Genomic DNA, 24,227 nt, shown 5'->3' on the forward strand with positions numbered 1-24,227 from the left:
CCCTGTGCTACTGCAACCAGCACCCCAGGGCAGAAGGGACTCTAGGGCAAGCTGTCCGATCTCTGGGCCTCAGGTGTTCCAGCTCTACAATGGGAGAATTGCACAAGATGATCTCCAAGATCCCTTCTGTCGTCTAGAACCTTGAATGATGTTGCTGGGAGTCTCTAGGGCTTGACAGCTGATCAAAGCCAGAAGTGCCTGGGGGGTGGGGTGGAATCTGGGCATCTCATGGTACCCTCCTCCCCCTACCCCCCACCCCAGCCGCATGTACCCACACATACCTCTGGCCAGGAGGATTGACCTCTCTAGAGCAATGTCCTTGAGCATTGGATCCATGACCTCATTTACACTAATGGAGATTTTAGGACTGGATCTAGGGTACTTTATGGTCAGAGTATTAAGTGTAACCATCTCGCTTCTGAGGCCACCTAGAATCTGATCTCTCATTCTCTGTCCCCCAACATCTTAGGGGACCATGGAGGGCTGTTTCTCCAATTAGGACAGTGAGAAGCTGCATGGCGAGAGTGACTCTCAGACTTTAGTGTGCATCAGAATCACCTGGAATGCTTGATTGAAATGCAGAATCCTGGGCCCCCTACCCCAACATCTAAGGTGGATGGATGGCTCAGAATTCTGAGTTTATAACAAGCACCTAGGTGATCCTTAGGTCTCTGATGAAGTAGAATGAGTAAGCCTAAAGGCTATACAATCCTTTTTTTTTTCTTTCAAAGACTATTTTATTAGGACTTGTGAAAACACATGGGATGACTTTACAATAACAAAGTACAAAACTGTAGACCATAAACGTGCTAATTGTAAATAGGAATTAACGTAATTTCCAGTCTTTCCTTCTGCAATCGATTTTACCGTCATCACACTAATCTTTCCTTTTTTACTGAAAAATACCTGACGTACAATATTATAAAAAAGCTATACAATCCTTGATTCAAATCCCACCTTGCCACTTTCGAGCACTGTGACTTGCGGCAAGTCACTAAGCCTTTCTGAGATGTCAGTTTTGTTTGCAAAATGAGGCTATAATAGCACCTACTTCTCAATAAACAAGACTGTTTTTTTTCAGAGTGTTTTTTGCAGTTTGCAAATGTTTGTTGAGCAAGTGGAGTAGAAGTCCATTTGCCCAATCCAGAAACCTGGGGGTTCTTCTTGATGTCTGCATCTACCCCATACCTCTCACCTACCCAATCACAAATCCAGTGAACTCTACCTCCTAAAATATCTCAGACCTGCCCACTTCTCTCCATCCCCACAGCCACTACCCTAGTCCAAGTCACCAACTTCCTCTGCCTGATCACTGCACAGCTTCCTCTCTGATCCCCCTCTTTCCACCCTTGCCTCCTCCCATTCTTCCCAGAGAAGGCACATTAATCTGATAAAGTAATGCCTCTGCTTCAAACCCTAGCTCTTAGGGATGCCTTATTTTTTTTTTTTGGTTTTCATTGGAGTATAGTTGATCTACAATGTTGTGTTAGTTTCTGCTGTACAGCACAATGAATCTGTTATACATATACATATAGCCACTCTTTTTAAGATTCTTTCCCCATATGGGTCATTACAGAGTACTGAGTTCCCTGTGCAATACAGTAGGTCCTTATTATCTATTTTCCATATGGCAGTGTGTATATGTCGATCCCAATCTTCCAATTTATCTCTCTCCCCCCACCCCCAGGAAGACCTTATAAATCTAAAAAAATTCTTGTCGCCACACCTATTTCCAAGCTTCCTTTTTGCCCCCCTCAGCCTCCAACTCTACATTTAAGATACTCTGAACTTCTTTCAGCTTCCTCCAATATATATCAGTTTCTCTTGCCCCTGGGAGTTCACACAAAGTGTATTTGCTCTGCCTGAAACTGCACCTCCCCCCCACCCCAAACACACATCCTTCACCTACTACTCATCTTTCATATTTCAGCTTGAATGTCATTTCCTCAGGGCCAGACATAGCCGCCCCTCTCACATGTGCTCCAGCGACTGTGTCCTTCTCCATAATCATAACTGTTACACTCTGCTGTGATGACTTCATGCCTGCCTCCACAGCTAAACCTGCTCCAAGAGAACACAAACCTCTGTTTTATCCATTGCTGTATCGCCAGAAGTCACTAGAGTCTTTGGCTCAAAGAATGATGAAATACACAGCTGAATGAATGAATGGATACATAAACAAGCGAGAAGGCCCTCGTCGCAGGATGTGTCGCGGAGGACGCCCACCTGGCAGTGCCTAAGCCAGTTTAGTTAGGGTCTGGACGTGCCTGGGAAGACAGCCACGTGGGGGCGGCCCCGGGCACGTACAGACCACACGGGGGCGCCCCGGGCTCGTCGTATGTGGACGGCAGCTCGTCGGACTCAGGTTCTGTTACTAATCGCCAGTGGGCGACAGGAGGCGGGTTTCTCCCTCTGATGGACAGAATCGCTCCGCCCAATCTAATTCATCTTTTCCTTGGCCCCGCCCACCCCAGGCCCGAGAGAACCTGAGGGTGGGCGTGCGTGAGCGCCGGCAGAGTGCTCTCGAGGCCCAAGGAACGCGCCTGGAGGTCTGTGAGTGGGCGGCGGGCGGCCAGGGGCGGAGCCTCAGCGATGACAGGCAGGCGGCCTGCCCCGCCCCCCTCGTCCAGAGCGGCCGCGCCAGCGCTGGGGACGGCACAAGTGAGTACGTGAGCTGCGCCGCAAGAACCCGCTTCGGACCCCGGACGGCGCGCGCACCCGGAGTCCCGCATCCGAGTCCGACCCGCAGCAGACCGCTGGATTACTGTGCACACCGAACTGCCACCACCTGCGCCCTCCGGCCCCGGCTCGCCTCCCCGAGTCCCCTGGCTCCGAGCTCTCCAAGTGCCCGGGACCCACCAGGACCGGCCCGTCCAGATTCCCCCGGGACCGACCTGCCCGCATCCCTCAGCATCGCCCAGCTCAGGGCGCCGCCTCGGTCCCGGAGTCGCCTGCCTGGATTGCACCCTCTCCTTGCCTGGAGCTCCTGGGACCGTGCGTGAGCCTTCTTCCGAGCCCGCCGAGTGGACCCTCCCGCGGGTGCCCGCAGCCCCGCCGGCGCGGCCCGGCGCGGCTCGGCTCGGCTCCCGGAGCCCGCCCCGGCCATGGCCCGAGCCCGCCCGCCGCCGCCGCCGCCGCCGCTGCCGGGGCTCCTGCCGCTGCTCCGTCCGCTGCTGCTGCTGCCCCTGCTGCTGCCCTCCGGCTGCCGGGCGCTGGAAGGTGAGCGGCGTCGGGGGGGCGCGTCCAAGGGTTAAGGCGTCCGGGGTCGCCAGAGCGTGGGCCCGGGAGGGTGCTGGTCCGACGCGGGCCGGGCGCACTTCGGAGGAGGCTCGGTCATCCGCGCCCTTTCCAGGGGCCGGAGGATGGGGTGGGGAGGCCGTCCTCGGCGCCGCCGCGGAGGCTCCAGCCACTCTGCGGCCGGCTGTCCGCGGGTTGCGGGATCGCGGGCAGCTCGTCCCCGAAAGTGCTGGCCCGGCCGCGAGCTTCTGTGGGGGCACCCCGCCCTCAGGGTAGAGCAGCGGGGCCCTCGGCACCTCCTGGAGGCAAGCAAGTGTGGGAGACCCACCAGGCAAGGCGGGGGCTCTGAGGCTGATGCGCGGCTGTGGCGGGTGGGGGCGAAGCGGGGCTCCCCAGGTGGAGGGGCGGCGTTGGTTATGCACCCCTTGGAGTCGACTGTGAGGGTACGAGCGCGTGCACCCCGCTTTGTCAGGGGATGGCTGCGGGGACGGAGAGGCGGGGGCCTGTTATTGTTTACGGTTTACCGAGCGCCAACTACCCACCAGGTGTTGCGTGCACCGGCGTCTCACACTGCTCTGCGGCTACCCCTCTGCCTTCTAGCAGGACAGCCCGAGTGCTGGGGTCTCCACCGAACCCCTGAGGTTGTGGGGTTTGTCCCAGGTAGTGCCGAAGCCGGTGCCTTACCCATGGGAAGAGGCTGGGCTTCGTGGGCTCAGTGAGACCTGCCCAGACCGCGGCCGTGGGGCTGCTCCAACTTCCAAACGACTGTGCTTGGATGAACAGCCCAAGTGTTCTTGGCCCCGGTGGGAGAGCTCACACACATCTACTTGACACAAGCCTGAGGGGACAGAGGCACTGACACCGATTAAACAATAGACAGTCAGACACAGACACACACACAGACACACACACAGACAGACAGACACATGCACACACGCACACACACAGTTTCCCAAATTTTTGGAGCCATTAAATGAGGGAAGAAAAACCTTCCTTATGTGGAGGGAAGAACACTACAGAAATCTGGGGGAAATTGGGATTATAGGCAGTACTTATATTTAGTATCTTTAAACCAATCTAGTCACTTGCTTAGTTTAAGAGCAAAAACATGAATTCTGTGTGATTTGGCCTGTTCACGTGTTCACAATCAGTAAACTTAAAGGTTGGAAGGAAAAAGAACAGAGTTCCGAGAGAAGAGCACCTTCTGGTATTTTCTCATTTTCTTCAGGGGAGAAAAAACATTCTTCTGAACCCCCATGGGCTTTTATCTCTGAGCCCACTGGTGCTGACAGACTGATTCACACGGGTGGACACATGCAAATCCAGACAGACACACCGAGGTCGCGCCCACACTTGCGCACACTCACCCACATGTGTATGATAGGATCACAGGCGTGAGAAACTGGTGTGGGGCTTTGTTGTTGACTGCCTCAAGGGTGTGAGCCAGGGAGCCGGTTGGAGTTCCCAGGTCTGCTTCTTAGCCCAGGAGAGGTGACACAGGCACCCGCACTTACAGGACTGTGTGTGCCAGGCCCCAGAGCCCTTGTGGGGTGTTGATGCTGAGAGTGGAGGCGGGGGCGGGGGGGGGGGGGGGCAGGTGAGCAAGGGTTACCTGAAAAGGCTCACCCCTTCCTTCCTCCCTCTCTCCCTTCTTCCTCTTTCCCTTCCTTTCTTCCTCCCTTTCACCCCTCACAATCTGCTGTTCCCTCGAGACGCTAGCTGGCAGTCCCTAGCAGGGAGCTGGCATCCAGGCCTCCAGGCCCCGGACCTGAGGTGCTGACCAGGAGGCAAAGGCCTGTTGAGCTGTAGCAACCCAGGAAGGAGAGGACAGTGGAGCCATTGCCCCTGCTCTGTCCCCTCCTCCCTCAGGCTGTGAAGTGGGATCTGGGGCTATTCCCTGGCTGGGTGGGTGGCAGCTGGGAGGCCAGGCCAGTGTGGAGTGCCTCTAGGAAGGTAGCAGTACCTCCCAAATGGGGTTTTCACGCGTTCCTTCACTGTTTCCATATATCAGAACTTAGGTCTTCAGTTAGTGTGAGAATGAAAGGAAGAAAACAGATGAAGAAGCACCTCAAGGTGCTGACCCCAGCCCAGTGGTCCACCTAACCACCCTCCTGCTCTTCCTCACTGTGGGATGAGATAGTAGTGGAACCCACCTCCTCGGAGTGTTATGGAGATTGAATCCTTCATGTGTGTCAAGTGCTTAGCACATAGCCATTGTTATTCAAGGATTAACTGTTGTTATTATTACCCTAGGGTCTGCTCCTTGGGGAGCACCAGAAAGTGAAACTGGTGTGTACCCTCGCCCTGCTGGAGGGAGCTTAGAGGAAGCAATGATGGGGGAGGAAAAGTTGGTCTGTGGAGGAAGCTGTTGTCTGCCCCCCCCCCCCCCCCCCCCCGCTCCCATCTTTCTCCAGCTTTGGGAGGGAAAGGATGGGATAGGACGAGAGCTGGGTCAGGAGACAGCTGTCCTTGACTCCTGCCTGTACCCCATCCCTATTCTGGAGCTCGAATGATGGGATGGGTGGACTTGGGGGTCCTGGGCTGTGGCCAGAGGGCAGGGCTAGGTGGGACACCCAGCACTGAAGATCTCTTCAGCCCCTCAAGCTTTATGGGTGGAGGATCTCACCCCCTTGCTCCACGCTTCCCTTTGGTTTTCCCAGGATTTGGTTTGCCCTTGGCCTTGGGGAGCCTTTAGGCTCTCAGCCTCTGGGGTCATTATATTTAGGCCCAGGGTCCTCAAGCTGTGGGTGCTGTCCTTCGTGGTCTCATTGATTAGATGCTGTCTAGCACCTGGTTACTCTTCCTCCCTACATACTTGGGGTTCACCAAGTCCTCCTTGGTTGAAGAAACACCTCTCTCCTTGCCCTATGATTGATTCCCCTCCCAACACACACACAAATTGCCCTCAAATTTACCCTCAGTCACAGCGAAACAAGGCCACCTTGTTGCTCACTCTCCTTTTGAGTCATGTTCCCCAGTCCCCAAGCCAAGATCATTCTCCCCGTCAGGACCATGAACCAGGGAGTGGGGTCCAGTAGGTGAGCAGACCAGGAATGGGGTGTGGGATGAGGAAGAATGTCTGGACCATGGGGTCCTTATACCTCAGATAGGATGGGGATGTCCCTGCTGAGAAGAGACCCTTTTGAGAAAAGATGTAAGAGATGGGGGCTGGACAGCCTTCTCCCAGCCGAGCCCTGTAGCTGACTTACTGCTGCAGTGGAAGCAGGCCCAGGGGGAGAGAGGCAGTGCGTACCCATCTCTTTCTCAGAGGCAGCAGCAGTGACCACTGAGTAGGTGGCAGCTGAGAGGGGACAACGGGCTGGGGTTTCTGGGGTTTCCTTACTTGTTCGAGTGGCCTCTGGCGTCCCCCACCCCCACCCCGCCCCGCCTGTCTGTCTTGAGCTGGCACCTGAGAGCTGCGATGGGGGACAGCGGCAGGTATTTGGGGGAACCAGTTTGCCCGTCACTGTCTTCCCTTTAACCAGAGCTGCTGCCACCACCACCACTGTGGCCTCAGCGGCAGGGAGCAAACCCCAAGCTGCCGTGGGCAAGGCCTCCGCCACCGGCCTTCCACTAATTAAACAGCATGAAGAGGCTGAATCACCAGGCCTGCATAGTTTGAAAATTGTAGCCCTGCCTGTTGTGCTGAGTCAAACTGGTTTGTCGGGATTGGGCAGCTGGGGGTGGGGGAGGGAGACTGGGTACAGCTGGGCACCTGATGGGGCGGGAGAGGCCCCCTGCCCCCAGGGCTGGCCCTGGCACCGGGCCTCCTGTTGCCTCTCTGCCCCCAGACTCCCGGTCAGACCCGCTGTGGCCAGGATCCCAGAGGAGGGCTCAAAGGCTAGCTGTCCATCCGTCCTTCTGTCTGGCTGGCAGGGCCACGACTGGGGTGGAGGTGTGGATGAGCACTGAGGCATTTGGGCTCCTGCCCTGTGCTTCTTCCTCCTTTCTCCTCCCTCTCAGGTTTATTTAATTATAAATCCCCATGATCTGAGGGGAAGAATGAAAAACAAAATGTGTTCTCTGTTCTGAGATGCTCTCCTCCCCTGCATCCCAGACTCCCTCGGGGCCTTGGCAGGGGGACGGAGAGGTGGCCCTCCAGGTCCCATGGCAGGCTCTGCCTGAGACCCCTTTCTCCTCAGGCTGACCACCTTGAGTGTGCAGGTCGGTACAGGCCTGTACACACACTGACATGCAGGGGAGGGGCGGGATGGGAGAGGATGGGACAGTTCCCTCGGGTTGGTTGGCTGAGGTAGGGACCCCGGACGGCAGAGGGGGACCAGTTCCGAGGTGACTAGAGTTTTCTCCCTCTCTTTGCAGGCATTCTTGCCCAGACCCTACTCCCTGTCCTCCTGCCCCCACACGCTCTGCGGGCCCCGCCAGGGGCATGACCTTTCCCGCCACCTCAGTGTCCTTGGTCTGGAGTTTGGGCTGGTGGTTTTCTTGCTCCTGTCTCTAGAATCTTTTGATTCTCTGGGTCTCACTGGCATGCCTGTTCCCAGGGTGGGGTGCTCTGTGTGACTTGGGGCTTGGAGATGCTGTGGGGTCTGGCAGCTGCATACAGTTGTGTGACCCTGGCCCTTCACGAGGGTGGGTGGCAGGCTCCCAGCTGGTGCCTCTGCAGCAGGGTGGCCCAGTGAGGCCCTCAGATACAGGCTGGGTGCCCACGATGTTCTCCTCCTCCTGGGCCCCGAGCTTATGTGTGGAAGCGTTGTCTGAAGCTCCTGAGGCTAACCGCCCTCATCATGCCAGCCCCTCAGTGAGGGCCCAGTGCTGGGGATGGTGCCGTGGTGCTGGCAGGGAAGTGGCCTGCTGCTGGGGCAAGGGCGGTACCTGGGGAGCCTGCACCCAGCCACACCCAGAATCATCTTTGTGCCCCCGCCCCACCCCCAGCCTCATGAGCTGTGACAGCATCTCCTGGGTAAGGACCACAGGAAGCTGGTCTGGGGCTTGTTTCTTCCCTGAGCCTCTGGCCAAGCCTGCCCCAGCACCTCTGCTTTCTTAGCAGACACTGCCCTCTCCCAGCTCTTCCTCCACCCCCCTTGAAAACTCGCCTCCTTGAAAGAATGTGCTTGCAGTGTGTGTGTGCGTGTTGTGTGGGGGTGTGGGGGTGTGTGTCATGTGTCACGTGCCTGGAGGATGCACCTGAGGCTTTACACGACCTCTATATATTGATACTTACGCTGTGTCTGCCTGCTCCTGTGGAACATTTTGGTGCAAATGGGCATCTGTGCCTGTGCGGCTGATGCTAGTTGTGTGTGACTGTGTAAGAGCATGTCGCCGCGTCTGTACAGGGAAACTGGTGTTTGTGTTTGCACTTGACTACACTCAAGACTGTGACTCGTGGTTGGCAATAGTGTGTGGTTGGGTGTATAGGGAGAATGCACTGTTGAAAGCACATGCCCGTGTCTGCATATGTCTGAGGAAATCTGCACACATGAAGGCTGTGCGAGTGAGTCTTTGCCTAAGGCAAGCCAAATCTGCGTGCAGGAAAGATTCACTGTATATGAATGTCTCAACAGGACTGATCCGTGTGTACCATATGCATCCGTGTGTCTGTGAAAGACACACTGGCCGTGTGTGATGCCGTGTGTGTGGGTGGCTGTGGCTTTGTGTATTTTTGTCCATCACGTGGGTGACCTGCCGCTCTTTGGCCCCGGTGGCGGGAACGAGCCCAGCCACTGAGAGGCTGGGTGATGTGTGAGTCTGTGCGCACAGGTGAGGGCCACACAGCTGCTGCCACGTGGCTGTTCCCCGTGGCCCTGTGAAACCTGAAAGGGGTGCTGCTTTCCTTCTGAGCATTGAAGTCCTAGTCCCAGAAAGTTCCAGAAAGGCCTGGTAGCCACTTCCCTGCTTGTTTTGGGGGTTGGTGGGGTTCCCTGCCAGACAGGGCCCGTAGCTGGGAGTGGCCACGGCTCTTTGGTTTCCCTCCAGCAGCCACGTGGTGGGACAGAGGAGGGAGGGGTGCAGTTGGCAGCTGGGGAGTTTGGAGATTGCTCCCTCATTCCTCTTTTGTCCTTGTCCCCTGTACATGCATCCTTTACCCCAGCATGTGTGTACGTACACACACACACACAGACACACACACACACGCCACACACATAGAAAAGGTGGGCTCTGTTGGGGTGGGTCTTTCCCCTCCAACACCACAGACAGATGGATTCTGGGACCCCCTCCTCACGTTCTTCCTGAGGCTGGGACACAGGCACCTCAGGGTCTCCCTCTTGCCGAAGGGAGCAGGCCCCTCCCCTCCCCCAGAGAGCAGGCCCCCTCCCCCCCAGGGTGACCGAGCCCTTCCTCAGGCACACATGACTCGAAATCTAAGTCCTCTCCTCATTAATGGGAAAAATGTGCCGAGATTGAGCGATGGCCAAGGCTGAGCGATGGCCAAGGGCCGATCCCCGCCCCCTCCCTCTCTCGCTCCCCAGAAATTAAACAGAAATGAAGAGCCTACCCCCTCCCACCCTCCCCCCTCCCTCCACTGCCTCCTCTCAGAGCCAGCGCAGAGCTTGTTTTAAACTGTGGAGGAATCTGGCTGGAGGGGGAGGGGGCTGAATATTTGGGTTTAAACAGTTCCAGATGGGTTTGGCACAGGCTGAGCAGAAGGAAGTGAGGGAGAGGGAGGAGGGAGGCAGCGCGAGGGAGCAGCGGTGGGAGCCCTGGCCGGCGCGGCGGCGGGCGGCGGGCGGAGGGCAGACCAGCAGGCGGACTGGCTCGGGGGAGGGGCTGAGCTTGGCTCGCCGGCTCCCAGCCCGGCAACGCTCGGGCTGCTGGCTGGGGAAGAGGCTACTTGGCAACCTGCGTCTCTGTCTCTGTGTCTGTCTCCTTGGGCCTCCTTGTCTTTCCATCTCGCTGTCTTTTGTAGTCCGCCGCCGGCCATCCCGGCTGTCTGGTCCTAGCCAACCGGCTCAGCACATCCCTCCAGTTCGGTGCCGCCCACCATCCGCCGGCTCCGCCCGCAGGTCTCCCTCCCCGGCTGTCTCGGGCCCCTGCTTCTGCCCATCCCCTCTTCCCCTATCCCCCTGCCGAACGTCTGTGTCTATCTGTCTGTCTGCCAGAGGGGCCTGTCAGGCCACCGACGATGAAGCTGGGATGGCTCACCCTGCAGCCAGGCCCTCCAGGGACCAGCTGCTGCTGCAGGACGAGGAGGCAGCCTCACCCCACCCCACCCCCAAGTGAATGGCTGCCCCCGGCCCGCTTTACCTCACTCGAGGGCCTGGGGCCACAGCTGCCTCACCCACCATCCTCCACTCAGACCCGGACTGCAGGAGACTGGCAGCGGCCACAACCTGGAGCCTGTGGGGTTTGCATCTTTCCCTTCCTGGACACCTCCAGCCTGCCCCACTGTTGATGCAGAGGACTCCAGATGCTCTGGGGCATCCCTGCCCCATTCCAGCTTGGGGTTGAGGGGAGAACCGCTGGCTGTCTTCCAGGCTATGAGAAAGGACTGGGGCTTCTTTCCTGCTCCTAGGTCTAATGTTGGGGTCACATTGTCAGAGAGGAGAGTTTTCAAGCCAGAACCCAGATCCGGGTTCCTAGGGGAGTAAGTTTATGTCAGAAACATTAATAGGCCCCTCCTGTGGCCGAGCAAAAGGAAGCATATAGAAAACAAAACAAAACAAAATCCGAAGCTCAGAACCGGATTGATTGGTGCTGTGACAAAGTACCTAGCCCTGGGTGCACAGAGGAAGGTATCCAACCCTGATTTGGTGGTTCAGGGAAGGCTTCCTGGAGGAGGTGACAGCTTGGTTGGGACTTAATGTACACACAAGAGCTTTTCAGACTTTCTCTGCTCCCCCCTTTACAGAGGGGCATATTGTAGTCAGAGTGCTAGGGTTAAGGGGTTAGTTGTGGAGTCAGACAGACCTGAATTTGAGCCACCTTTCAACTTCTCACCTCAAGTCCTAACAGTTTTACCTTAGGCCCTATGTCTGAGCATCAGTTTTCTCATCTGTAAACGGAGTACACCAACAGTACTTTTATCCAAGTATTGCAGGAAGAACTGAACTAGCTCTAGAGGAGCTGGTCTGGGCCTTGGTAGGCCTTACCCCATCCTCAAAGAGCATTCCTGCCCTATCCACCAGAGGTGGTCGTGGGGGAGGCTGGGTGGGAGTGGGCTCTGGCCTGTGGCTGTTCTCTCCTTCCCCTGGGCATGTGCGGAGCTGGGCCTCTGTGTTGGGAATGGAGTCAGGGGAGGCCTGGGCAGCAGGGTCTGAAGCAAACGGCCCTTTGTTCCAGCATAAAGGCCCTGCCAGCCCCTTTGTGTGGAGATTAGCAGAGCCTGTAGGTGTGTGAACTGGCCCTGGCTCCTGCCTCATTAACCCAGCCCTAGGGTCAGCAGCTGACACCCACTCCCAGCTGGCCTGACAAGACAGCTTTGGGGCTGTAACAGCTCTGGGGGTGGCTGCAGGATCCTCTCTGAGCCCGGGGAGCTGAGGGTTTTGGGAACTTGGGGGTGGGGTGGGGGTACCTGGTGGGAATCAGTATCTGGCGTCCTGACCTTTCCTGGGAAACCTCCTCTTTCTCTTCATCCTAAGCTTGGCCCCGACCTTTTTTCTCTTGTTGCTCCCGCAGAGACCCTCATGGATACAAAATGGGTGACGTCTGAGTTGGCATGGACATCTCATCCAGAAAGTGGGGTAAGACTTCCCCACCATTTCTCCCGAGTGTTGGTTGCCAGTTAGCTCCCTCGCTTCAGCAGGGCTGGAGAAGGGCTGCCTCTGCACCCTGCTCGTCAGCTCCTCCTCCTGCAGCATCCCCATCCTCTTCACCTGTTACCTTCCTCCTTTGCCTGATGGTCCGTCTCTGTGACTGTTTTCATCTCTGACTCTTCAGCCTGCCTCTGTCCCCCCTCGTACATACACCCCATCTTTGTCCCATTCTCCCTCTGCCCACCCCTCAGCCTGTCTTCAGCCTGCTTCCACCCCTCTCCTGCTTGACAGCCTTTTGCATGTCTGTCCTGACCATCACCCTCCTTCCTTGGTGCTTGGGAACAAGGAAAGCTTGGTTCCAGATCTCGGACTTGCTGTGTAACCTTGAACAAGACAGTTTACCTTTCTGGGTCTCCATTTCTTGACTGTTACGTTCCTGTAGTCCTGACATCCCTACAGTGTTCTAATTAACCTCCCTAGATGGCCTTCACAACTACACTAAGTTCTGGAACACTGGCTCTGGGTGACATTACAGGCCCTTAGTTACCAGACCTGACTCTGTGACCTTGGACAAGTCCCTGCCTTTGTGAGTCTTGGCTTCTGCTTCTCTGGAGTGGGGACAACAGATATATTGGGTTGGCCAAAAGATTCGTTCGGCTTTTTCATAAGCTGTTCTGGAAAAAGCCAAACGAAACTTTTGGCCAACCCAGTACCTTCTTAAGGAGTTGTGAAGGTTAAATGTGATGGTAATAGTGATAACTGATGTTTATTGAATGCTCGCTGTATCTATATCAGGCATTGGTGCAAGCCCATTACATGTAGTAAACTGATTTAATTCCTCACAGACTCATTTACTTGCAATTAGTCCCATTTTATAGATAATAAAACTGAAGCATAAAAATAATAAATGGGATAGCTAATTCTCACATAGTACTTATCAAGTACCCCATTCTAAGTGCTTTATTTATTTAAAGTCATTTATTCCTTATACATCTTCATTCTTACCATGTTACAAATGGGGAAGTGGAGGCCCAGGGAAGTTACGTGACTTACCTGTAGTCACACCGCAAGCAGAGAACTGGGATTTGAACCCACATAGTCTGTGTGCTCACCCACTACACCATAGAAGCACCTCTGTGAAGTAAATATAGCAGATCTGGGCGTGTGATACGTACCCGGCAAATGCTGGTGCTCACGCTCTGTTTCACTCGCACAGTGGGAAGAGGTGAGCGGCTATGACGAGGCTATGAACCCCATCCGCACGTACCAGGTGTGCAACGTGCGCGAGTCAAGCCAGAACAACTGGCTTCGCACGGGGTTCATCTGGCGGCGGGACGTGCAGCGGGTCTACGTGGAGCTCAAGTTCACTGTGCGTGACTGTAACAGCATCCCCAACATCCCTGGCTCCTGCAAGGAGACCTTCAACCTCTTCTACTATGAGGCTGACAGTGACGTGGCCTCAGCCTCCTCCCCCTTCTGGATGGAGAACCCCTACGTGAAGGTGGACACCATCGCGCCCGATGAGAGCTTCTCGCGGCTCGATGCCGGCCGTGTCAACACCAAGGTGCGCAGCTTCGGGCCGCTCTCCAAGGCCGGCTTCTACTTGGCCTTCCAGGACCAGGGCGCCTGCATGTCGCTCATCTCCGTGCGTGCCTTCTACAAGAAGTGCGCGTCCACCACCGCAGGCTTCGCGCTCTTCCCCGAGACCCTCACTGGGGCCGAGCCCACCTCACTGGTCATTGCCCCCGGCACCTGCATTGCCAACGCCGTGGAGGTGTCGGTGCCCCTCAAGCTCTACTGCAACGGTGACGGGGAGTGGATGGTGCCTGTGGGTGCCTGCACCTGTGCCACCGGCCACGAGCCAGCTGCCAAGGAGTCCCAGTGCCGCCGTGAGTGGGGGCTGGGGAGGGAGGGAGGGTCTGGTCACAGCTGCCCACTGCCCCCTATGTGCTGTTTCCTACCTGCCAGGCAGGGGGATCTGGCCTCAGGTCTGGGGCAGAGGGAGGAAAGGGAAGAGGGGTATCAGGTGCAGAAAACATGGTGCAAGGAGGGAGATGAGAGAAAATGTGGAGAGACACCTGGATGATAAGAGAGAAAATGAAACTAAAGAGAGAGGAAGGAAGACATGGAGACTCCTTGATGAGGAGGCACCTGGAGAACATGCTGAGAGTCTCAGAGATGCCCGCGTGTCCAGCCCCAAGTTCACGTTTCACTCTGGAAGTCTTAGGTGGGCCCCAGAGCTGCACGCCTGTCGTGCTTGGCCCTTTTACCTGGCGGGGTGGGGTGGGGGGGTCCTCGTCTGCATCTTGAGAGGCAATGCTTACAGCGCAGAGGTTAGGGGCCCAGTCTCTGAAGTCTTGAGTCCTAACTCTGCCACTTAGCACCTGTGAGACCTCGGGCCCGTTATTTAACTCTTGGAACCCTGGCTTCCTCATGTTCAAAATGGGGACCTTAATGGTGGTTCCTTCATGGAGTTATAGAGGGGCTTAACGGAGTCAGTGCATGGGAGCCCTTGGAGCAGTGCCTGGCACGTGGGGAAGCACAGCACCATATAAGTGTTCGCTGTGACCCTCAGGAGCCCTGGGGTGCATGGGGGACAGGGGTTGTTTTGTCCTTGTTTCATGTGCGAGGAGGTTAGGAGGCCTGTTTCTGGTGGCTTGCCAAGACTCGTAAGACCTCACAGTGTACTAGATTTTCCAGCTATAACACCCGTTCATGAGACGTTCTCTCATCTGAGCCTCACCACAACCTTGTAAGATAGATTCCAGTCACCTCTCCTGTTTAGCCAATAAGGAGGCTCAGAGAGGTTCTGCACTCTAGGCCTCATAGCTGGGAATGTGGGAGCTGGGTCTAGAGCCTCATCCAGTGCTGTACTGTGCAGGCCAAGGGGCTGAGAGCCTTGTCTTCTGTCCTCTCTGCCCTGTTCTCCCTCCTGGCGCTTGCAACCTGAAGCTCCGAGGGGTGGGAGCTGGCTCTTAGCACAGCCCTCGGTGTAAGGCGGCTGGCGGCCCAACCTGGCTGTGGGGCCCAGTGTCGGGTGCTGTTGTGGGAAGGTGAACAGTGCCTTGCCCGGCCCCTCTCCACTTCTCTATGGGAACCTGCCCCCAGACTTCCTCCTCCTAAGTGGAGAAAGGGGTGGGGGTGATGAGCCTGACAGCCTGAAGAAGGGCTAACACTCTGCAGGTCCCTGGCCGGAAATGCATGCTGGTTCCCATAGCAACCAGGCTGGCCTGGCCCCTGCCCCCTCTCCCACTGGCTCAAAAGAGCTTGGATGGAATATCACCTTAGTCAGGGGAGGTTAAACCCCAGAGAAGGGCATAGCCCCGACTCTGGGCATCCCACTCTCCAGGTGACCTCCCCGCAGGCGGTCACGTATGGACAGGGTGACCATATGCTTTCGTGTGGCCAGGGCAGTCCTGGTTTACACTCATCATGCCTGATTCTTACCAGTGTCCTCTTTCACTCTCAGAATAGTCCAGTCTGAATAGTAAATGATATGGCCATCACAGATATGGGGAATCTCCAGAGCCTGGGCCCAGATAGAGGATCTGAAGGGCTGTTCAGGCACGGAGCTCTGGGCTCCCTTTGGGGACTGGGGTTCCCCTTGTGGATGCTTTGAGGCCTCTGAACTCCAGGTGACCCCAGCCTTCCTGCCTGCTTTCTTTCTCTCCTTTTCTCACCCCTTCTTAACCCCTACCCCTGCCCCAGGGCAGAAAGGAGCTGCTGTGAAAGGGTGGGGAGAGAGGTTGGCTGTGAAACTCAGAGACCCTACCTCCTGGCTGTTCAGGGGTGTTCTTGCGGATCTTCAGGAATAATTATCCTTGAGCTTCAGGGAGGGGTGGGGGCTGCCGGGAGAGTACAGGGTGCTGCCAGCCCGCTAGCGGTCTTTTCCCATCCCCCTCCTCTTCTTCCTCCTCCTCCCTCTCTTCCCTGCCTCGACAAGTCCAGGCTGTCCAGGTGATGGAGCTGACGTCTTGGTCCGTGAGGCCCCAGGGTTGGGGGTGGGGGGACAGGGGCAGGGAGGAATCCGCTGACGTGGGGTTTCCAGGGGCAAAAGGGCCTTTTGTAGCTGCAGCTGGAGTTGCGCCACACCCGCACGGCCCCCACAGCCTGGGAGGTGGAAGGGCCAAGACCTGTGCTTGAGGAGGGCCAGATTCCCACAGAGGTGCGGAGGGTTGGTGTCTGCAGACGAGGGAGGTGAGACGTCCGTCCTCTTCTCCCCCACAGCCTGTCCGCCTGGGAGCTACAAGGCGAAGCAGGGAGAGGGGCCCTGCCTCCCCTGCCCACCCAACAGCCGCACCACCTCGCCAGCCTCCAGCATCTGCACCTGCCACAATAACTTCTACCGCGCAGACTCCGACTCTGCAGACAGTGCCTGTACCAGTGAGTGAATGCATGTCCTCAGGTCCTCCCACTCTAGGCCTTCCCTCTGCGGGCCAGCCTGGGGGCACCTAAATGGTCTCTGTGAATATCTCCACTTTCCAGATGGGGAAACTGAGGCTCAGGGGGGTTAGATGTTGTGTTCAGCGTGGCACAAGTAGGTGGGCTGAGCCAGAATCCAGGTGAGCTGAAAGGCTTAGCCCTTTCACCAACAGTTAATAAGCGTCTGCTAGCTCCTAGCTGGGTACTAGAAACTGGCTAGGACCCTCTAGTCCGTGGCTCCTTCCTCTGTCTAAAGCAGCTCTTCTCTTGGCCCAGTTCTCACCAGAGAGGGGGCCTCACATCCCTGGGACAGCCTGATGTCCTGCTTTCTCCCTGCTCTGGCCTGTGGTGCCAGGCATTGCCAGGCACCAGGGATGTGGAGGAGAAGATACGGTCACTGTCCTAGGAGCTTGCAACCTGGTGGGAGAAACAGATGTGAAAACAGATGATGACCACATAATGTGCTAAGTGCTGGGCTGGAGGGATGCCCAAGAATTGTTACGAGAGTGCAGAGGACAGGGAAAGAGTGAATCAAGGAAGGTTTCCAAGAGGAGGTGACCTCTCAAGTTGAGCCTTAAAGACCAAATAGGAGTGTGCCCAGTGAAGAAGTGTAGGAAAGGTACTCTGCTTATTAAAGCAGAGGTAAAGGCAAGGAGATAGGAGGCAGCTTGGAGTGTGCAGGAACTCTGGGCAGAAGGTGGTCCTGGGGCCCTAGCTCACCGCCCTCTCCTTCCACCTTCCCCACAGCGGTGCCATCTCCCCCCCGGGGTGTGATCTCCAACGTGAATGAGACCTCGCTGATCCTTGAGTGGAGTGAGCCCCGGGACCTGGGTGGTCGGGACGACCTCCTATACAATGTCATCTGCAAGAAGTGCCATGGGGGCCCTGGGGCCGGGGGCACCACCTGCTCACGCTGCGATGACAACGTGGAGTTTGTGCCTCGGCAGCTGGGCCTGACAGAGCGCCGGGTCCACATCAGCCATCTGCTGGCCCACACGCGCTACACCTTTGAGGTGCAGGCAGTCAACGGTGTCTCGGGCAAGAGCCCTCTGCCCCCTCGCTATGCGGCTGTGAACATCACCACCAACCAGGCTGGTGAGGAGGGCACACAGGAGGGTAGGGCCTGGGTTGTCTTCGCCCACACAGAGCAGAGGTTACCCTGGGGCCTGCCAACAGACCCCTGGGGGTTCCATGGGAACGGGGTCCTTGGGAAGGTGCCAGGGCCTGAGGAGCCCGTGGTGAGCCCCCTGCTCTTCCCCTAGCCCCGTCCGAAGTGCCCACGCTGCACCTGCACAGCAGCTCCGGGAGCAGCCTGACCCTGTCCTGGGCGCCTCCAGAGCGGCCCAACGGAGTCATCCTGGACTACGAGATGAAGTACTTTGAGAAGGTCAGAGCCTCAGGGGGCAGGAGGAAGCCTTGGGACAAGAAGATTACCCCAGATAGTGTCAGGGGCCCTTGGGAGCAAAGCCTTGGGTACGGAGAGGCGTGGGCAGGGGCTGATGGGCGTCAGGACCCACTGAGACACAGCCTTCCTCCTGGTGTTGCAGAGCGAGGGCATCGCCTCCACAGTGACCAGCCAGAAGAACTCCGTGCAACTTGATGGGCTGCGGCCCGATGCCCGCTACGTGGTCCAGGTCCGCGCCCGCACCGTAGCTGGTTATGGGCAGTACAGCCACCCGGCTGAGTTTGAGACCACCAGTGAAAGAGGTACACACCCCCCCCCCATGCAGCTGTCCCTGCCTGCACCCACACTTTCCACCTCGCCACTCACACTTTCCACCCCACCACTCACCTGTCCCTCCCCGTCTCTAGGCTCCGGTGCCCAGCAGCTCCAGGAGCAGCTCCCCCTCATCGTGGGCTCGGCCACGGCTGGGCTCGTCTTCGTGGTGGCTATTGTGGTCATTGCTGTCGTCTGCCTCAGGTACTCCCAGGCCCCGGGGCTGACTAGAGCTTCCCTTTAGTGTCCCGGAGCCCTCTCGCCACATGGGTGAACCATCACCCACATCAAACCTAGAAGCACAGCCTTCCTTGGTCCAGGCGCTCCTTGCTGGAAAGGCCCTCTCCAGTCCATGCCCATGTCCTCGTCCTGTCCCCTGAATCTACTGGCAGATTCCCTCAGGGACCAAGTCCACTGAGCCTCTTGCCCAGAGACCAGTGGCAGCTGTAACCACTGACCATGGGGCCAGGCACCGGGCCGTCCCCTGGGCACTCTGCCCCTCCTGTGAGCCCAGGGGTCCCCTGAACGGAGGGAGCTGTCGGACTTGTCTCACGCCTCCACTCCACCCTGCCTCCCTCTAGGAAGCAGCGGCACAGCTCTGATTCGGAGTACACAGAGAAGCTGCAGCAATACAGTGAGTTTGCCTCCTTGTCCCGACCTCCCAAAGCTCCCTTGGTCCCTGCAGGGCTTGGAGACACCCTTTTCCCTGCCTGGGATTTCATTCCTTTACCTCCTCCCCTGGCTGCCCCCTCCTGCTTCCAATTAAGTGCCATTTCCTGAGCCCCTACCTCACTCTGCTAGCCCCAGAGGTAAGTGAGATGTGACCCCTGTCCTCAGGGGTAGTTAGTCTTGTGAGAAAGACAACATACGCACACACAGGAAACAATGAGAGAACAATTAAGTTCTAAGCCGGGTGTTCCTGTTACAAAGGGCAGTGAGAGTTCAGAAAAGAGGAAGGCTTCCTGGAAGAGGTAGCCTTGGGCTGAGCTGAGCCAGGTGGGATAAGCAGGGTTTAGAGAGGTGAGGGAGAGCATTCATTCCTGGCGAGAGGAGCCTCTGGAAGGTAGTGGGTGGGCTGGGGAGAGTGCCCAACTGTGGGGGCAGAGAGAAGTCTGGTTTGACAGCTGCTGGGAAGCCAGGCTGGGTGGTTGCGGCCAGTCCTTCGGAGGGTCGTGAAAGGCAGGCAGAGGAGTTTGGACTTGACTGCACTATAGGTAATCTGAAAGGCTCTCAAGCTGGGGAGCAATACAATGAAAGTGTTGTTGTAGGAGGACAGGTATGCGGGCTAGATTGGTGAGAAACGTCCAGAGGCAGAGAGCCTAGCTAGGAGGCTATTGCAGGAGTCTGGGTGTTGACGGCCTGGACAAGGTCAGGGGCGGTGGGAATGAGGGGAGGGACGGATCTGAAAGAGGTTTTGACATGATGAGAAATGAGGGAGAAAGAAAAGGAAGAATCCTAGATGTCTAGCCTGTATGGTTACGAGCTCTCACCAAGGGGACAGTGGTGGGGTGGGGAGAGGGAGTTCTGGCTTCATCCACGAGGAATAGGGAGCAGAGTTATCGGGAGGTTGCGAATGTGCTCCTGTCAGGGGGGAGAGCCTGGCACAGTGTTCCAGGGCCACAGAGTCCCCTCACTGTCCCCAGCCCAAGGATCTGGCCCCCCTCATGCCCACCTTTTCTTCCTTAGTTGCTCCTGGAATGAAGGTTTATATCGACCCTTTTACCTATGAAGACCCTAACGAGGCTGTGCGGGAGTTTGCCAAGGAGATCGACGTGTCCTGCGTCAAGATCGAGGAGGTGATTGGAGCTGGTGAGTCCCCTGGGGCACAGTGGGGAGGAGAGGCTGGAGGTTCCCCCAGGCGAGGGCCCAGGCGGTTGGGTACAGACGTAGCTTACTACCTGTGCCCTGTGCCCTGCAGGGGAGTTTGGGGAAGTGTGCCGGGGTCGGCTGAAACAGCCTGGCCGCCGGGAGGTGTTTGTGGCCATCAAGACGCTGAAGGTGGGTTACACAGAGAGGCAGCGGCGGGACTTCCTCAGTGAGGCCTCCATCATGGGTCAGTTCGACCACCCCAACATAATCCGGCTGGAGGGCGTGGTCACCAAAAGTCGACCAGTCATGATCCTCACGGAGTTCATGGAGAACTGCGCCCTGGACTCCTTCCTCCGGGTAAGAGCCAGCCCCCGTTCCCTCCCCGTCCTCCGCCCCCCTCCCCCAGAGAGCTAGATTGGGCAAACCACCCCCTCCCACAAGTCAGACAGACCCTATTCAAGTCCAAATATTTACATGGTGCGGGGAAAGAGCTGGGCCTTCAGAGCCAGAAAGACCAGAGTTCTCATCCTGACGCTCCCCCCGTACTGCCTGTGTGACCTTAGGCTTTACGTAACCTCTCTGAGTCTCAGCTGCCTTGGTTGTAAAATGAGAGTGGTAAGAGCTATTTGGGTCCTCACAGGGGTTAACTGGGTTGATGTATACAGTTGCCGGCCACACGGGAGGGGAGCTTCCTTCCTCCCAGGGCACAGTGGATGTGGTCGGGGGGTAGGTGAGGCATGGTCTTGAAGGACTTGGAGAGGGCGGGCAGGTGGGCAGGCAGGAAGGTCTTGGGCAGGCCCAGGGCCAGGCAGGAGGCGATGGGCGCCCCCCTGAGCCTGCTCATTCCCTCCAGCTCAACGACGGACAGTTCACGGTCATCCAGCTGGTGGGCATGTTGCGGGGCATTGCTGCCGGCATGAAGTACCTGTCTGAGATGAACTACGTGCACCGCGACCTGGCTGCCCGCAACATCCTTGTCAACAGCAACCTGGTCTGCAAAGTCTCAGACTTCGGCCTCTCCCGCTTCCTGGAGGATGACCCCTCTGACCCTACCTACACCAGCTCCCTGGTACAGGCAGCAGCTGGGAGGGAGGCTGGGAGCGGGGCCCACCAGGCAGGGGCTCAGGGCCGGGGACCCGCCCCGAGACATAGGGTGAAGGGCGTGTGCCCCCCCCACCAGGGCGGGAAGATCCCCATCCGCTGGACCGCCCCAGAGGCCATAGCGTATCGGAAGTTCACCTCTGCTAGCGACGTCTGGAGCTATGGAATCGTCATGTGGGAGGTCATGAGCTACGGCGAGCGACCCTACTGGGACATGAGCAACCAGGATGTGAGTAGGGCCAGCCAGAGCGCCCGGGACAGTGGGAGCTGGCTGGGGAGCGGAGCGGTGGTGGCTCACTGCAGGGTTCTCTGCTCTTCAGGTCATCAATGCCGTGGAGCAGGATTACCGGCTGCCCCCACCTATGGACTGCCCCACGGCACTGCACCAGCTCATGCTGGACTGCTGGGTGCGGGACCGGAACCTCAGGCCCAAATTCTCCCAGATCGTCAACACCCTGGACAAGCTCATCCGCAACGCCGCCAGCCTTAAGGTCATTGCCAGCGCCCAGTCTGGGTCAGTACCTCCGCCTCTGCCCTCGCCCTGCTCCTGAGCCAGCAGCACTACCCCTGTTTCCCCTGACATCAGGACTCATCAGATCCCTCTCTTCTTCCCACAGCATGTCACAGCCCCTCCTGGACCGCACAGTCCCTGACTACACGACCTTCACGACAGTTGGTGACTGGCTGGATGCCATCAAGATGGGGCGGTACAAGGAGAGCTTTGTCAGCGCAGGGTTTGCATCCTTTGACCTGGTGGCCCAGATGACGGCAGAGTGAGTGTGCCTCACATTCGGAGGGGCAGGGCTGGGGGCTCTGAGCTGGGTCCAGAGTGGTGGGCAGGAGGGAAGGGACTGACCCTGCCCTTGGCCTGTCTGCAGAGACCTGCTCCGGATCGGGGTCACCTTGGCAGGCCACCAGAAGAAGATCCTCAGCAGTATCCAGGACATGCGGCTGCAGATGAACCAGACGCTGCCTGTGCAGGTCTGACATCCGACTCCCACCGGGTGGGTGCCCTCCAAGGACTGTGCAGGGACTCTGACCAGCCGGCTGGACTTTTGGACTTTTGGATGCCTGGCCTTAGGCTGTGGCCCAGAAGATGGAAGTTTGGGGAAGGCCCAAGTTGGGACTTCTCCTCCAGGTCTGTGCTCCCTCCCCAGGAAGTCTGCCCCAAACCTCTTCATATTGAAGATGGATTAGGAGAGGGAGTGATGACCCGTCCCAAGCCCCTCGGGGCCCAGGCCTTCCTGCTCTCCAGTGGGGGATCCCCACCGCCTCAGACGCGGCTGTTCTTCAGTGCCAGAGGTCCTGGCATGGTCAGCTGGGGAATAAACCTGGGTTCCATAGGGCCCAGCCCTGGCAGGGGTCTGGCCCGCCGGGTAGGCAGAGAGCAGTCCCTCCCTCAGGAACTGGAGGAGGGAACTCCGGGAATGGGGAAATGTGACACCCCCATCCCGAAGCCAGCTGGCACCTCCAGTTTGCACAGGGACTTGTTCTGGGGGCTGAGGGCCCTGCCCCACCCCCGCCCTTGGTGCTGTCATAAAAGGGCAGGCAGGGCAGGCTGAGGAGCAGCCCCTTGCCGCCCAGAGACTGACTCTCAGAGCCAGAGGTTGGATGTGAGCGCGTGAGTGTGTGTGTGTGTGTGTGTGTGTGTGTATGTATGCACTGGCCTGCACAGAGAGCATGAGTGAGTGTGTCAAGCTTGGCCCTGTGTCCTGCCGTGAGGCCAGCTGGGCCGCCAGCGGAATAAAGGCAATAAGATGATTGTCTTGCCGCTTCTCATTCCACCTCCCAAGGCAGGACTCCCTGATGCCCTCGAGTTCACATCCCCTCAGCACCAGCCCTTCAGAATTCCCAGGAGTCATTGGGACTCTCCAAGCACAACTTCCCTTTTGTGCTTCAGCTTTGTTGCATGTAACTTCTTGGAAACGGGGCAATAGTAGTAGAGAGCAAACTACTGCAGAGCTACCCTCTAAGGCCCAGGCCTTCCCCGGGGGGACTGTCGGGGCAGACACTTGAGTCTGGATGGTGTTTTACAGACAGAGTCCTTTCACACCCATTGTCTCTGAAGGGACTGGAGGTAGAGGGAGTTTGTCAGCTCCCAGGGTCACGTGGCCCCGGACAAAGGGGATGAGAGCCCACTGGTGTTCAGCTGCAGAGGCCAGCTCCTTTCAGCAAGTGTCAGCAGAGAAGTGTGGTTACTCTTTACTGAACAATTACTATGCTCCTGGCACTGGGCTCAGATGCTCCATTTATACACAGATCTTATTTAATCTCACAACAACCCAGCCAGGGAAGGAAGTATTTTTATCTCTTTTTTACAGAGGAGGAAAGGGAGAGGTTAAGTAACTTGCCCAAAGTCGCTGAGCCAGTAAGTGAGGCCCGAGGCTGGGATTCCCACCCAGAGACTGCCTGCACACTTGAAAGGTTCAGAGGATAAATAACCAGAACCAGGGAGAGGGTTAGGAAAACAGCTTCTGGAAATACATGTCAAAGGAGAAAGGGGGGTGGAGTGGGGGTGGGGCTCAGAGGCCCCTTAGATGCAGAAACACGCGGGGAGGGGGTGGGGGGCATGCGCAGTCACTTCCGCAGTGTCAGAAGGAGGGACCCTTGGGCAGTAAACTTTTGTGGGGCACGGAACAGGTTTCCAAGGAACCTACCCATCCTAAATTAGAGTCTGGCTGGCTCCGGTAGGGAGTGTGGACAACGCCTCACCGGGTTCACGCGTCGCAGGCCGGCGCATCTTTGCAGGCAGGGCAGAGCTCCGTAGGGGAATTGTAAGTGCGGGCGGTAGCTGGGGGGTGGCGATGCCGCTGGTGGGGAGGCACCGGGCAGCTATTTCAGGTGCAGGGGACCACACCTCGGGAGGCAGGCCAGGCCGGCGAGACTGGAGTGGGTCCAAAGCGGAGGTTGCGGGTTTCGGCTCTCCGGCTTGAAGCCCGGCAGGGAGAGAGGCAGGGCGGCGGCGGCGGCGCGGGGCCGGCTCCCGGGGCCTCTCCGCCCGTCGCCGCGCGCCCGCGCTGGGGCTGCTCCCGCCGCGCCGCTCCTTAGTATTCCCCCCACGGAGCCCCGCCGCGCGCCAGAGGCTGCCCGCGGGAGGGGAGAAGGGAGGCGCGGGAGGACCCGGGGATCGGGGACCGGGTGGGACGGAGCTCCGCCGCTGAGGCCTCCTTCTTCCCCCCCCCCCCCCCGCCCCGGCTGAGGACCCTGCCCAGGGCGGGGGCTAGAGGGGACGCTGCGGGGGCCCGAGGCCGCCTTGGGCCCAGGCGCCGCTGCTGTCAACGGCGCGAGGT

At 57.9% G+C, this 24,227-nt stretch overlaps 1 protein-coding gene across 3 annotated transcripts; it reads left to right on the forward strand.

Annotated features, from left to right (window-relative positions):
* Positions 1–2,593: 2,593 nt before the first annotated feature.
* EPHB3 (EPH receptor B3) lies at positions 2,594–22,698 on the forward strand. 3 transcript variants are annotated; one of them, XM_057739153.1, is made up of 16 exons: positions 2,597–3,219; positions 11,812–11,876; positions 13,105–13,777; positions 16,116–16,271; positions 17,058–17,405; positions 17,573–17,697; positions 17,858–18,017; positions 18,123–18,231; positions 18,609–18,661; positions 19,714–19,836; positions 19,946–20,193; positions 20,690–20,905; positions 21,017–21,166; positions 21,258–21,451; positions 21,555–21,710; positions 21,816–22,698. In XM_057739153.1, exons 1-16 carry the CDS (start codon positions 3,105–3,107, stop codon positions 21,922–21,924), a joined length of 3,000 nt encoding a protein of 999 aa, XP_057595136.1. In that variant the 5' UTR covers positions 2,597–3,104; the 3' UTR covers positions 21,925–22,698. The 3 variants fall into 3 exon arrangements, with proteins under 3 accessions (XP_057595135.1, XP_057595136.1, XP_057595137.1); XM_057739152.1 differs by having other exon boundaries at positions 2,594–3,219; positions 20,690–21,166; positions 21,816–22,359; XM_057739154.1 differs by lacking the exons at positions 2,597–3,219; positions 11,812–11,876; positions 13,105–13,777 and adding an exon at positions 13,822–14,115 and having other exon boundaries at positions 20,690–21,166; positions 21,816–22,359.
* The last annotated feature ends 1,529 nt before the right edge of the window (positions 22,699–24,227 follow it).

The sequence above is a fragment of the Hippopotamus amphibius genome, chromosome 6 (genome assembly GCF_030028045.1).
Source record: "Hippopotamus amphibius kiboko isolate mHipAmp2 chromosome 6, mHipAmp2.hap2, whole genome shotgun sequence".
In the NCBI taxonomy this organism is placed as follows: domain Eukaryota; kingdom Metazoa; phylum Chordata; class Mammalia; order Artiodactyla; family Hippopotamidae; genus Hippopotamus; species Hippopotamus amphibius.

Coding starts and splice junctions, on each gene's coding strand:
- EPHB3 (XM_057739152.1), top strand. CDS start 3,105: ATGGCCCGAGCCCGCCCGCCGCCGCCGCCGCCGCCGCTGCCGGGGCTC. Junction 3,220..11,811: donor CGGCTGCCGGGCGCTGGAAG/GTGAGCGGCGTC, acceptor TTGCTCCCGCAG/AGACCCTCATGGATACAAAA. Junction 17,698..17,857: donor AGATGAAGTACTTTGAGAAG/GTCAGAGCCTCA, acceptor CTGGTGTTGCAG/AGCGAGGGCATCGCCTCCAC.